This window comes from Opisthorchis viverrini (genome assembly GCF_000715545.1).
Source record: "Opisthorchis viverrini unplaced genomic scaffold opera_v5_4, whole genome shotgun sequence".
NCBI classification, from domain to species: Eukaryota; Metazoa; Platyhelminthes; class Trematoda; order Opisthorchiida; family Opisthorchiidae; genus Opisthorchis; species Opisthorchis viverrini.
In genome coordinates, this window is record NW_008751660.1 from 4,338,630 (window position 1) to 4,352,855 (window position 14,226).

Here is a 14,226-nt window from a genome sequence, read left to right on the forward strand (position 1 = left end):
CGCAGATGACATCACCCTTATCTTTGAAGACCAAAGAGAAGCAGAAGCCCTGTTGAATAAACTGACCACCGTCATACTATCTTTTGGCATGCGCATTGCACCTTCAAAGTGCAAATGCCTCAGAATGTGCCATCTGCGAACACATCCCGTACAATTCAAGGAGAATCACAGCGGATTGTTGAAAACTTTACATACCTCGGTAGTTGTATTGGCTCTGACGGAAGTGTCTGATGAAGTCAGTGCAAGAATCTCGTTTGCTAATTTGCGTCACTTGTGGCATCAAAAAGATCTCACCGGATCTTAAGGGTCGTGTGTACCAGGCTACAGTAAGTGCTTTGTGTTATATGGGTGCGAGACAGCCTCTGCGGACAGATGATTTGAGGCGTCTTCAGGTTTTCGATCACTGATGCCTCAGAAGCGTGGCTGTCATGAACTGCACATATGCGAATAAACTCATGCTGCATCGGCCGTCGCGTGGTGTCATCAGTCGGGTCGCCTTACTTGCTGCATACAGCAGGGCGGGTAAGCGAAAACAGACTACTGTGGACACCTTCCTTCTTTCTTTTTCACATGCTTTTTCTTCCCCATCTAGCCACTCGTGGCCGAACGGTTAAGTGTTCAAACTACTAGCCGGGAGGTCGCGGGTTCGAGACTCTTCGGAGTTTCGTGAGATGCGAAAACAGACTACTGTGGACACCTTCCTTCTTTCTTTTTCACATACTTTTTATTCCCCATCTCTCCACCCCACTAGTTACTCTCCTTGTAGGCCCAGCACTTAGGACTGACATCTACGTTCGTCTTGCATGGATTTGCATGCAGCATTTGCTCGTCAAATAGCGCCAACATCCTCAGGTATCTCCAAATCAGTGTTACAGCCTCGACACCGCCTTCAATGTCCGCACTCTGAAACAGGCAGGACAACAAGCTGCTCTTGCTCTCACACTGGACTTGCTTGGCATTCATGTGTGGTGCTGTGTCTTAGAAATAATAATTCAAGGTGTAAGCACAGTGATTGAGCTAACCGCCCCATCAATCTCCACTCGCTTCCTGCTACGCACCTCTGGTGATCCAGAAGCTTCTGCGGCGGGATGTGCAAGGGTGGGTATCGTCCTAAGTCACCGGACGTAAGTATCCCTGATCGACTGGATACCTTTTGATACTCGCCTCTGTGCGGTTCGTCTGGCAACGTCTTAAATGCAGTCTCACAAGCCAGAATTCGATAGATGTCAGTTTATTGTGTCTGCCTACCCCTCAACTGACTGTCGCTCGGACGCCTTCAAAGACAGGTTTTATGACGCCCTGAATAACCTGCTGCATCGAGCTGCTGTAGGGCGTTTTACGTATCTTGGAAGTTGTATTCGTTCTGATTGTAGTGTGACGGATTAGGTCACTGCGTGAATCTTTAAGGCTCGGGTCGCGTATGCTAATTTTAAACACCTATGGCGTCAAAGTGGTGTACTCCTGAATCTCAAGGTGTATCAAACTACAGTGCGGGCTGTTTTGTTGTATGGCTGTGAGATTTGGCCTGTTCGAACAGCAAAACTGAAACGTCTTCAGGTGTTCGACAATCGTTGTCTCAGTTGTTTGGTGTCGGCGAATCCGTAACGATGCAATTAGAAAGCGAGTTTTCGGTTGTGCAACGAGAACTTTTATTGAAGAATGTGTCCAGTACCAGAAGCTGCGTTCGTTGAAACATGTGTTGCGTATGCCAAACCATCGTTTGCCGAAGAAAGTGCTGTTTTCCATGCCCAATCCAGAGTGGAGAAAGCAGAGAGATGGCCATCCCTTGACCTGGCAGAGGCGTATCAAGGCAATTACAAAAAGTTTGGGTGCTTTCGGTGCTACTCGCTTTCCAGGATAGGGACCGCGTGATCCTCACTGCGCCAAGTTGGAGACGCTGCAAGATATGGCTGCCAATCGATGTCAATGGCGAGCTTGTTGTCGGATCTTATCCAGACTGCCTCAGTGATTGTTTGGAGATGTAGGCACCTCGGAATGATTGTAGTGAGCTAGCGCTAAGTCCCTTCCCCGTCCACCTTTACTATTTTCTTTACAATAAGGCTTTCAAATAAATGATGGTTGTACGGCAGTGAAGCATCGGTGTTGGACACTGATGTCATGCTGCCGATAATGATGATGTGGCTGGTTTTGTGTGGCGTCAGCGTGTTAGTAACAAAGTGTTTAGGAAACGGCTATTTGGTTGTGCTGCAGTTACTTCAATCTGGGGAGTGCACTAATTTTTGTGTCCACGTGCACTTTGCTCTAAACGAAAGTATATAAACCACCTAATGCAGGTCTTGTTTTAACAACCCGTGCGGGTAGTTTGGAATCGATTGTCAGGTCTGTGAACAGGATGTTGCCGAGGTATTAGATATCTTCACAAAAACCCATTAGTAGCCCTTAAGTTGGCTACAGAGTATATGTTCTTGTAAACCCCAGGCCGTCAGTAATTTTGGAAGCACTTATATTCATGCCAGGACGAGGTGTTGCCTAAACAATTCCACCTCAGCATGTTCACATAAAGTACTTTAATTCAGGAGGAGCGGCATATGATCTTTGACTCGTGAGGCTTCGTTTCGTTCATGAAGTTTTTCGAGCTGAAGAGCTGACCCTCTGGAAGGCGCTGGAATCGAAGCGCTTTTGCCCAAATTGTAGCCAGATACGGTTGAACAAAGTGGGAGCCAGAATGCAACCTTGTTTCAACCACGTGGTGATGTCAACCTCTATGGAGGTGTTATCTACTCGAGCCCTCATGTAGGAGTGAGGGGATTTGAGAATGCTAGCGTTTTTTCGGGACATCTGGGCAAAAAGACATGGATTTCTCCTCTCTTTCTCGATGTATGTTCCCAGCGCTATCGGACACTATAACTAGCATAGGTTTACTCTTCACTCTCAGTGTATGATACTCCATATAATCGTCTATCATATCAAGTCCACAGTAAATCTCCGTTGCTTCCAACGTGAATTTACTGGTAGTGAAAATGTCGGATTTTTCAAAAGAATTTAATTCCCCAAATTCCACTTGCGTTTTGCGTTCTTATTTCATGAGGATTAGTCGAGTCACAAAATAAGTTCACTGTCTAGCAGTTATTTTTGGGAAATTTCATTAGCCTAAACCGAAACTTCTTAGCGCTCCTTGAATGGACGACTCGTCACACCCACTTATCACAATTTACTATGTAGACATTATCTCCCGTCGATATCTTTCTTTCATTCGTATTTCCTCATTACGCTTATCCCAAACAAAGGACGCGTGAAGTGTAAACTTTTAACTTTTATGTACGGTAGTGCACCACGGGAGCATCTCTATAGGGTGACTGAATGGAAGAATAATCAACAAGAATCACACTTCATGCTTTCTTCTCGTAGGTTTTATTATATCCCAACGGAGGGGGAATCCTTCAGAATTTGATAGTTGTGCACATCTGAACGTGTTTTCATATTCCAATATAATATGACTATCGGCAATAAACTACAACAAATTGCCACACAGTGATCCTAGCTCCAACCTTTTGTCCACAGATGTTAAATGGATTGGAGTCGTAACACTGTTGGTCCGAAGCACGGGAGTGACTTATGAAAGTAGATTAGATATGGGCATATCTTTACTTCGTGCAATTAGTTGAAGGACTGTGAAATTGCCACTGAATACGTTACGGTTCCTTGTCTACTTCCTAATGTAGCCCAATCTAAGGTCCCTATCCGGAGAAGCTACAATTGTTAGCATCTCTCAGGTTGCTGGTTATGACCGATTCTTCTCCACCAACGCTTAAGTTTACTTCTGGTGCATATGCTTTGGACACTTTGTTTTCAAATCTGAGCCGAAACCACTGATATTAAGGTGAAAAACACTCTCGATCGTTATTTTGAGTTTGTCGCCTGTGAGTTAGGTTGATATAATGTACCGTTACATGAACCGATGGAATTGACAGATGTTGGTAGCTAGTTTTCAGGCGGACACATTTCTCGTAAACACGCACGGTCGGACCAAGAGCGGTCGTCTGAGCGGAAGACGATCCTCTGATATTCGAATCAGGTTATGATTTGTGTGGCGATTTTCTTTTATCATCTTTTATTACTAACAATAATTACGTAGAAAGTCGTGAAAGATCATTACTCACCAACGGGATATTCTTCTGATTATAATGAACATTCTCAAAGAGCTTCAGTAAAGTTCGCTATTCCCCTTATTCCTTCCGTGTTTTTTCAGTTGGTACCAGAAAGCACAGTTGCTGATTCCGAAAAACGGTCGATCTTACAACCAACTGGCTGTGCTGGCCGTGTATACAGTGAGTTATTATTGGATTATCTTACATATACGTGACTGTTCTACCACTTCAACTCAGTAAGGTCAAGGTGGCGTGTAACTTGCTATGCATACCCAGGATAAATTAGTCCACTGGACATGTTCTTGTGAATAAGCTGAAGTGAGGTTGACATCCGAACGCTTAGTTCTCCGTACTGTGAAGTACCGCTGTTGAGCAATCATCTTACAAGGTGTTCGTGTTTTCATTGAAGTGAACCACGATAAGCCAGACTTAGCCAGTCGCACTACTGTTGTTGTAATTGGGAAGCCCGGACCTCACAACTCCATGGGTTCTCTAGTGAGAAGAGAGGAGATGAGAACCTCATGAAACCATCTTTCTTTTCCAGCTTCGGTCAATCCATTTCACCTTCCAATCATCCAGCAGTTGTGCTTCGATGCCTCACCTTAGTGCATTTACTTTCTCCCTTTGCCAGTCTCGACACTTGGACGCAATGTACTATTATATGCGAACTCTTGCGGCTAGCAACCCGTTTGCAACAGCTTCTCAGAGTTTGTCCGCTCTGTTTAACGAAATCCGACCACGTGCCGAGAACCTGATACGACAGGTAAGCCATCTCCAGCTGTAATCGGTTGTTCTTCTAGTAACTTCATAATACTCAGCTTTCGTATATCTCTACTTTAACTTGATTCCTCTCAAGCATGAGGTGGTCTGATGAATGTCCTGAACAGAGGCCACTCATAGACGGTGATCTACTCGGAAAACCTGAAGACCATAATTACCTCAAAGTCGTCTTATGTACTCCGTTTCCGTCACCTGTTCACCGCAGAGCCCTTCAATGTTATATCCGCACTTACTCACTATCTCTTGAACGTGTATCCCCCGCTAGCATTTTCCTGCACTGAGACCACCAAAACGGAATTGGGTTGCGAAATTCCACTCAGGACACTTCAAAGCTACTCGTCACTAATCTCCCTGTACTGTATAAAACGCATGAATCCTTGTGGTAAAACTCAGGAGTACTGGCTACAAAAGTCAAGCCAAATATTGTATTTATTTCATGTATCCTGTCTTGCAACCATACTGTCAGGCCGCCCAAGCCCACATTGGAGAAATTAGAATCCCAGACTAAAATTGTACCGTGGACCTTGAGGTCGGTAGCTCGCGAGTCAACCACTGGGTTATGGGGAGCGCACACCACCACCTATTCAATTCATCCATTCACTTGACGAACAAAGCTCTGCGAGGACGTTTGGTCTCCTGAAAAATTATCAAAAGAGCTGAGCCGTGAAACCACACCGATAATGGTATTGATTCGCATTCTTTTCCGTAAGTCTTCAGCCGAACACAGACGAAACCAGTCATCTTTGAAAAGTGGCCGCACCAGTGAGACTCATGCCATCTTGATAAGGAGGGAGTTTGAAAGCTGATTCCTATGCTATGATACGACGCATGTAGCCCTGTCCAAATTGAAGAAATATGAACTCCCACGCCTGTGCGCTATGTGTGTAAAATTATATAATCAGGATGGCTTTAAAGCATAGGATCCCATTGACCAATTTCATCAGAGCGGTCAGAGGACATTTCGAATCACTTTCATTAGTCGCAGACGCACAACGTTCAACATTTGTAGGTAACGGATATAGTAACAACAAGTTGATCACATCGAACGATACATTACTCTGAGCTGCAGGGTGGTTCACGTTCGATTCCTGGGCAGCCGAACAGTTTGAATTGACAGCAGTTTGGATCACTGCTTTCCTATTAAGATTGCTTCATATGAAGCCAGCAAGGTCGGCCAGGTGGCTTGTACAGGAAATATTTGAAATCGATGACCTCCGGTTGGATCTGGCTGTTAGTGGTGTTGGGTCGTTGCATCATAGCTAATTTGGAATGTGTTCCGAGATCCTTTGAGTACAACGTAGATCAGTTCTTCCGCAAGTGTGCAGAATGAGGATACAAGCTCTGGGGTCTTTTTTAAACACAATCCCTCTGGTTGTCGAAATCGGGCGAAACTGAGCTGCTTGATAAATTTGGTTCAAGTCGGAGTGAAGTCCTGATTTTATTTGAGACCAGATCAACCCAAAATATCGTGTCATATATGAAACATTAATAGATGTTTTATCTATCTGTAGAGGATATTTTAGATGCAGTGCTTCGTTTGCTATGCAAAGTAATGAATTTTTCTGGGGAGCCGTTTGCTAACAGAGCCGGTTTTAGCAAATCTGCCTGTGGCGGTTGATCGGTTGTCTGCCCTTCTGACGTATTCCTCGCTAATTCATAACTCACTCGCGGAACTCTCAAAGGCGCAACTTGGTTTGTTGAGATGAGCAGTCTTCTTTTTTATCCGATGTTGTTCTCAGGATCGCCTTTTCGCTGGACCGCAGACCTACTTACAACACTTACAGAATACCAGGTGTTTTGGGATCTGTACGAACCTCCGGTTTTGCCCCTTGGCTATCAGTTCGCCATGCAGTTATCAGAGTTTAAGAGTTCCTTACTCCATTTTTCGGCTTCGTCTTGGATTGTCGTGCTTGTGATTTTTTGGTTCTGTCATGTTTCATGTCTTACACCAGTTTAATCAATGTTGTCACCCGCTTTCTTATTTCTAATCGCCTATATGAGTGTATTACAGAAGACTGAAGCCGTGTTCGGAGACTTCAACAAAATTAGGATACGCCACCATAACAAATTGGAACAGTTAAGTAACGTGGAAAACAGTATGAAACACAGTGTCGTCTAGGATCGGACAGGTAGTGCTTTATTCGAGTATCGGTTAATGAAATATCACAGGGAGCTAGGAAGACAGTGTGAGTAAGTGTCTTAGAGCCGTATGGTTTTGGTGAAAAACGCAGAGGAAAAGGGTTATTTGTTGTATTATCGGAGTCTCACCTGGTAGTCGTTATTGGAAGCGAACAGGCGAGTTCTACTAAGGAAGTGGAACATAAAAGTGGCGTAATAGTACAGATAAAGGGGGAGATTACGTTCCCACTGTTTGAAAGGGATCAAATGTAATCAGTCTGGTTATGAGATGCAGTTAGACGCGCAACCTTCCATCAAATTTGGTGGAGGAGTGCAATATAAGTGGAAGGAATTCATTGGAGACATGAACTGAGTACTCCGTATTGGTATGGATTAGGTTTTTTTAGATTGGGAAAATTTTGCAGGCAAGGTGAATTTTCATGAACGGAACAGAAACCCAACATTTCAGAAGGTCCAGTCTGCAGTCTGTTTGACACTGGATAGTCAGAAAAGATGTTTAGATAATGATTGACCAAAAAGAACACTCCGAAAACGCAGGCAGAGACCAGAGTCGGATAGTTGTTGGAGGTAAGGTGTAGTAATTTGGGAAGATAAATTGTAACCGCATTTGATAATGAATGATCGGCGTTCAAGGCGCTGATGGTCTGCATGCTGTTTTTACTAACGCGAGACAAATTCATGAGAGAGGATTGTAGGAGGACTACTATGGTCAGCGAATGCCTGGATGCGACCATAGATGGCTGAGGATACATCATTTGTTAACAGTAGGAAAATGGTGGGTGGTAGAACACAACGCATCAGAAATCCAGCGCTGATGATGTGGATTTGAGAAACCGCATCATCTAGACGAGATCATGGTGACCGATTCGCTCTGAAGTTCCTAGACCACTTGGTCAAACGATGTTATTAACCGACTTTGGGTAGTTTAAGTAGCTAGCCAATTGAAACCTCTTGAGACCTCCAGACAAACCAGTTCAGTGTCGCCAGTAGTTTCACAGGTGACTGAGCGTGACGTGAGGAAGACGTCAAGAGGTCACCCACAGACCGGTGGCACCTAAATCTATTCTGCTTGCAGTTTAAAAGAGGATTCCGCTCAAGGTCACGTGGGACCTGTCTGGCAAGGCGTAGCCTCCATGACCTTGGACGAAATTGAGGATTGGGACGGGGCAGCAAGGGACCCATGTTTCGGACTAGGGGGAACATATAAGAGCTTTCAGCAGAATGTAGAACTAGTTGATAAGGTTGGACGGAAAGGCGTGCAATGATAAGAGTGGCTGTTGGAACGCACACTCCCAACAAAATGGATGAGATACTACCCGTAGGGCTTTGATATATCAAATTAGGAAAGGAATATGGCATTCCACGTAATGGTGGGTGAGACAATTGAGTGGAGGCTGACGGGGAAAGTGGAACGGGCGATTATGTGTGAGTTGAAGGCAAAGTGCTATTTCCCGTGGCTGGAATCATTAACGGGAGGATGGGAATTACGACCAACAACTTTCGCATGGCTCGAGAAAGATCGATTCCTAGCGGGCGCCTGATCCAGTCCATCAGATTTGCGACCAGTAAACTTAAATTTGGCCTTATCGATGGTGATAGAGCTAGAGTTTCGAACAATCGCGCAATTGTTGTGTTTGGCAAGGAATGTATTCTCCAGCATTTGTACAGTCGATTTTTTTGCACACCGCACAGAAGTTTGAGAAGCGACGATCTTCATGTTGATAGTCACAAAACGTTCTCTCTCATGGTCTGTCAAGGTGGTCAACGTAGTCTCAGCTATAAGGGGCGATTAGTCTGTTATTGTTTTTGGCCATGTCCGAATCATTGGTAGGGGAACGGAAAACCTTACCTCAGGGCTTACAGTGACGAAAAAATCGTTCAGCTGTAACACCCTTCCAGTTCCTAGCTGCCATGCTACTTGAAGGAAGCACGAGGGTTGGGATACTGCCAGGTTGTCCAAGCCTAGACAGGGGAAGTCGAGAGACAGAGGTCGGGTTCGAACCACGGACCTTCCGGTCAGTGTACTTCGTGATCTAACCACTTGAGCCATTTTACAGTGGTAAACTTCATAGGGCCTCTGTTAACTGGGTGACGATAACGTTGGCTATCTACCGCCACATTCCGGATACGGCTCTTACAGGACTAATATATGAACACAACTCACATTCTTTGTTGTTTTAAGTGTTAGCACACCACATCACAGAAAACGATCACAATCTGTGAATGGAACCAAAGTTGTGACGAAGACCGTTATAGCTGTGAATTGGGGCATTTTTGATGGGATCGTTTTCTGCTCGTAGAGTAAATGTCGAATTACTTGCAGCCCAGTGTACATTCTTTGATTTTACAGCTTGCTAGCTTTGTTAGTTTTTTGGTCTGTCTTTTTGCTGGTTTCTGCAAATATCTCTTCGTCTAGCCTGTTGTTCCCGGAACAGGCGAATTTGGCGCCACTCCTTTTTCATTTCGTCTCACTTTATTTTTTAAATAGTTGCGTAAACCCAAAAACGAGCCGAACGCACCCCATCATGGTCCATTTGGTAATCCTAACAACCGCTTCCAACGCGCCGAAATTTGGGTTCATCCAATGGACGGTCAGACCACGGTACTTCAGGGGGCCAGAAGATTAGTCTACTTACCTCCCCCAACAAACGTGGGCACACAGAAAATTTCCGCAAAACCTGGCGAGGTGGATCTTGACACCAACTGTGACAATGAAGACGACGATGATGAGGACGCCCAAGCTGAATTGGAGGAGTATGCCAATATGTCTTTAATTGAGGTGAATTATCTGTTACCGGTGCCGACTGATGGCAACGTCGGTTGTCATGTTTGGTAGCCCAGTTTTGGTGTGGCATGACCATCAGGTTTAGTTCAATCATTCCGTTCAAATACCACAACTCCTCGAAGTCGATATCATTCGTCTGGCCATCACTAGACGACTTGCCTCACTATATTATCGCCCTGATTGCCTTTGCCACTCTGTGGGCTTCAACGGCTTGAACTTCACAACACACTACTGAGCTTGAGCGATGTTTCTTTTGTAATGAATCAAGCAGGATGCTCATGGAATTGAACAAGATCGGAAAAGACGTCTTCCATATATCTTCCACTGTCTGAGACGTATAAAATGACCAGAATGCAGTATAACTGGTTGAAATCAGTCATCGGTTTATAAGGCCGATAAAATTGCGTCACTTGAAATTGGTGTTAATTGTCCAGTCACCTGAGACTACGAAGTGTTTGTGTGCATGGTGTTTAGGCTCAAAAATACGGCAACCAAGTGCTTCTGCGTTATAAAGTTCAGCTTCTTAAAGGTTTTGTATCCTTGTTTGTATATCGCACACTGGAAAAACACCGTTTAAAAAGTCAACCGTGTTTCAACTGTTTGGAATTAGGGATAAAACAGAACTGTCCACATTGGACCATTGTCTACTCTGCTACGCGGGCATTATTTGATCTGGCGTACGCCTTAGGAATTGCCCTATTAACTGTTATGGTTGTTTTTGTAGAAGCAGACAAACTCATAAACACACACTGAAGTGATCTGACGGGGGAGTTTGTCTTTTGGCTCTTGTCCGGCAGTGGGATGACTGGTGAGAAGCGTAATTAGGCGTGCAGCATGAGGTGTTCCGGTAGATGTCGTTTGTAGACTTCTTACCATCAGTTCACCAGTCACGCCGGTTTTCAAAGGAAGACGAAGTTAGAGTAGCTCGGGTTTTGCCTGCCGTATAGCTTGCTTCGGTCTGATTTGTATCGCCAGAGATCATTCTGAGAAGTCATTTTGTCAAAGCACGTGAGAATGTCCAAGTGCTCAGTCAGTCTGTTCGCTGGACAAGGTTTTGCTGTTCCGTCGTACGGGGAATAAACGCAAGATTCCATTGGACTTAAAGGAGAACGAGGCTGCAAAAGTATCTACGGGCCTGCCCATGTTGGCCTGCGATACACATGACATGTTGGCCCGTGTAGGTTCTTGTCAGCAGCACCTTATGAATGGTCAGCTAATCTTCCTGTTCATATTCACTTTCGAAAGACAGACCCCCTAAAATCATTCACAACAGAGGCATAGTTTGTGGAGTAATCGACACAATGTGTTCAGAGATTCTGTTGTATTGGATATTGTGAAATTTTCAAGTTTGGATGTGAATAAGTCCGCATGCCCTGGGTCTCGTGGGGGGTGCCCAACTGCATCATCCATTTGTCCATAGAACCATCCATTGAACAGGAATCGGACATTCATCGTACAACGTAAATCAATTCCTTCGATTTTAAAGCTTTCAGCTATCACGAGTTGTGCAATCTTCAAAGGGATGGCGTTCTTAACAAGTGCGCTAATGCGATAAGAACAGTTCCTTGCCCCACTAGCCACACCTTTCATCTTTGCGTTTCTCCTAGGATTTGATAATAGGACTAGTCACTATCTCGGTTTTTTCACTTTCTACCTGTTTCAGCTCAGTAGGCAGTTTGGACTGACTTTCATTCACGCACATGGAAAACTGTACACAAAAATAGGGTGAGTTCACTTTCGATTGACTGTTTTTTGTGGAACGTTGATTCGATTCTAATTTTCACCATTTCTTCCTGTATCTATTACTACGTCTGAATGATCAGACGTCTGATCTGTATGTGCTTGGCTGTACGCTGCACTTCCGTATCTCTTTTTTCATCACATTCAACCCTGCCGTCCAGTTTCTATCTCTTGGCATGTTGGTTAACTGTGTAACCTAGTCGTCTGTTCTGTCTTTTTTTTTGAAGGCGAGGCTTTGATAAAGTTCCTGTGATGATCTGACGGTGTCTTGATATATATATATATATATATATCCCATGGANATCCATGGGATTCCCTGAGAGCTCTTCAGGTTCCTGTTCGACATTCAGCCGGATACCTTGACTTGGTACCAGGTCATCTAAAGAGCCAGTTTATGAAAATTGCCTGGACTTTCGAACCTCTGGGTGTTTGGACAATCCGGCTCCTTGTCCTGGTGTCATCTTTCTGGTTGGGTCACAAAAGGGAGAGCACTGGATTCCAGTTTAGCTCTCATCGTAGCTCAGTAGCGGCGCCGGGGTTTGAACTGATGACCTCTCTTGTGAGAGGTGAGCATGGTGCCATTTGTCCACCAGAGCATTTAACCTAAAATGTCCGGACCAGTAATTATCCTTGTTATCTCGACCGGCTTGCGCATGTCAGACTGCGCGGGCAGGTCATTTATGTGCTTGACTGGGCCGGTATTTTAACTCCGGAAGCCAGCTGTGAAAGGATGTACACCACGCATTGCCGGTATTGGCGAGTGTGGCACTTTAAGCCGTAATCACTGATTGCAATGTTTAAATTTTTTATTTATGTAGTCTAGTTGCCTTCAGTAAGTTTCTCATTAGTACTTTCCAGCGCATGTGAAAACCATTCGGCTTTGCTTTCTTCATGTGCTCATTCATGGTATGGATGAATAAATAGTTTCCATTTTCACGGAATATGACAAAGTGTTACAAGTGCAAAGGAATTTTTCGCTCTGTGTAGCTAATTTAAAACCGATGGATTTAGTTTCGTTCACAGATAATGTTCAATGTGATATATAGGCTCATAATGGCCCCCTCACATTGAAGACGTTGTCACGTTGAAAGCTGTACGTAACCAACCAGCTAGTGGAATGATTGCCTAATATTCGGGGTCTAGGTTCACCTGGTGAGGTCCAAGCAGGATGAAATCCCACTTCTTTGTTTATTGCTACTGAGACCCCCAGCGAGTGAGAAATGTCTTAGTAATTCGGGAGTCTTTTTTTCTTATTGAGGAGCCCCTTCAAATTCTGCAGTGGACGCATGTCATCACTGTAACGACGCTAACCTCGAAGTTATCACGTTTTTTCCCGCTACTTTCTTACATCCCACACAGTATGGAAACCTTTCCTGAAGTAGCATCCCTCGCCTTGCAAGCTTTCTCTGGTCTTCTAGCCCAAAAACCGTGCCCTCTATCTGCCGAACGTTTGTGTCAATTATGCATCGTGAATATGTACAACGTGGACCGTGCCGTCTCGCTCACCAACGCGAGCAATCTGTCAACAATAAAGCGCACTGAATCCGACAGCAAAACCCCAAAAATACAACCCATTTCTCATCTTGCCGGGGTGGAAACCTTGCGATCTGTCCATCACGACCATGCTGCTCGATTCGCACTTGATTTTTTCAGTCTGCTCTGCAGGCGAACTGCCCAGTTGCTTCAAGAAGTAAGATGTCATATTTTATCTGTGATGTTTGCATGCCACAGTTTAAATATCTATTGCTATGATTAAGCACTACGGCACTAAAAAAACTTTGATTGCCGCTTTGTTTTCTCATAGTAGGCATCAGCCTGCCATAAGGGACTTCTTGTTGCTAATTATCACTATGTATCAGTCAGGTTTTGATTGGCAACAGCAGTGGTTTTCTGGTTCCCCTTTCAGGACCAGTCAACAATGTCCGCAAAAACATCTTTACATCGCCTTGCTAAGGATAGGCAGTGCTATACCTCTTATCGGTGCACGCTAAAGAAGTCGTCGATAAACCATTCGCAACCCGGAGCTGGAGGGTTAGAACAGTTTCAAGCAGTCCGTAGTTCATGTACACCAGTTGGACGCTACTGCATCATCATCATCATCATCATCTCTCCCTGGATTGTAAGGGGCGTGTTCAGTGACTGCACGTCCACAAGCATGACCTCACACTTTGTGGGTGCATAGTGCATACCCAACGACGGGATGACTTTGGTCAGTTCATACAAGAATACTTGCGCCTTCTCCTCCTCTTCGAACATGAGAACGATGTCGTCTGCATATTCCAGATCGACAAGGTTTTCTTCACAGGTTATTTGAACACCGGGGTTTTGGGGACCCTCCAGCGTTCGTCTCATTATTTCATCGATTACGAAGTTAAAAGGGAATGGAGAGAGTGGGCATCCCTGACGGACACCGCTTTGTGTACGGAAGCTTTTGGAGAGCTCTCCGTACACTCACACGTCCGGAAGTCTGTGAATACAAGGAACCTATTATGTTTACAAACTTCCGGGGCATTCCTTGGTGGGCAAGCGTCTCAAGAAGAACAGACCGATCAACCGAGTCGAATGCGCCTAGGTAATCCAGGAATACTAGAACCGTGGGTCGCTTATACGTATGGCGTTGTTCTAGCACCTGGCGCAGTTTGAAGATTTGGTCAACACAACCCCTACCAGGCC

The 14,226-nt window shown here is 44.8% G+C and overlaps 1 protein-coding gene across 1 annotated transcript in view; it reads left to right on the top strand.

Moving 5' to 3' along the window:
- The window catches only part of T265_00468 (hypothetical protein), a gene marked incomplete at both ends in the record, with an annotated part of 59,134 nt that overhangs the window by 17,695 nt on the left and 27,213 nt on the right, over positions 1-14,226 (top strand). The window contains 6 exons of the mRNA XM_009164241.1: positions 876-1,124; positions 4,211-4,289; positions 4,741-4,872; positions 9,517-9,807; positions 11,477-11,538; positions 12,913-13,243. Of these exons, the coding sequence (XP_009162505.1) occupies positions 876-1,124; positions 4,211-4,289; positions 4,741-4,872; positions 9,517-9,807; positions 11,477-11,538; positions 12,913-13,243 (1,144 nt within the window). The remainder of the gene's footprint in view (positions 1-875; positions 1,125-4,210; positions 4,290-4,740; positions 4,873-9,516; positions 9,808-11,476; positions 11,539-12,912; positions 13,244-14,226) is intronic.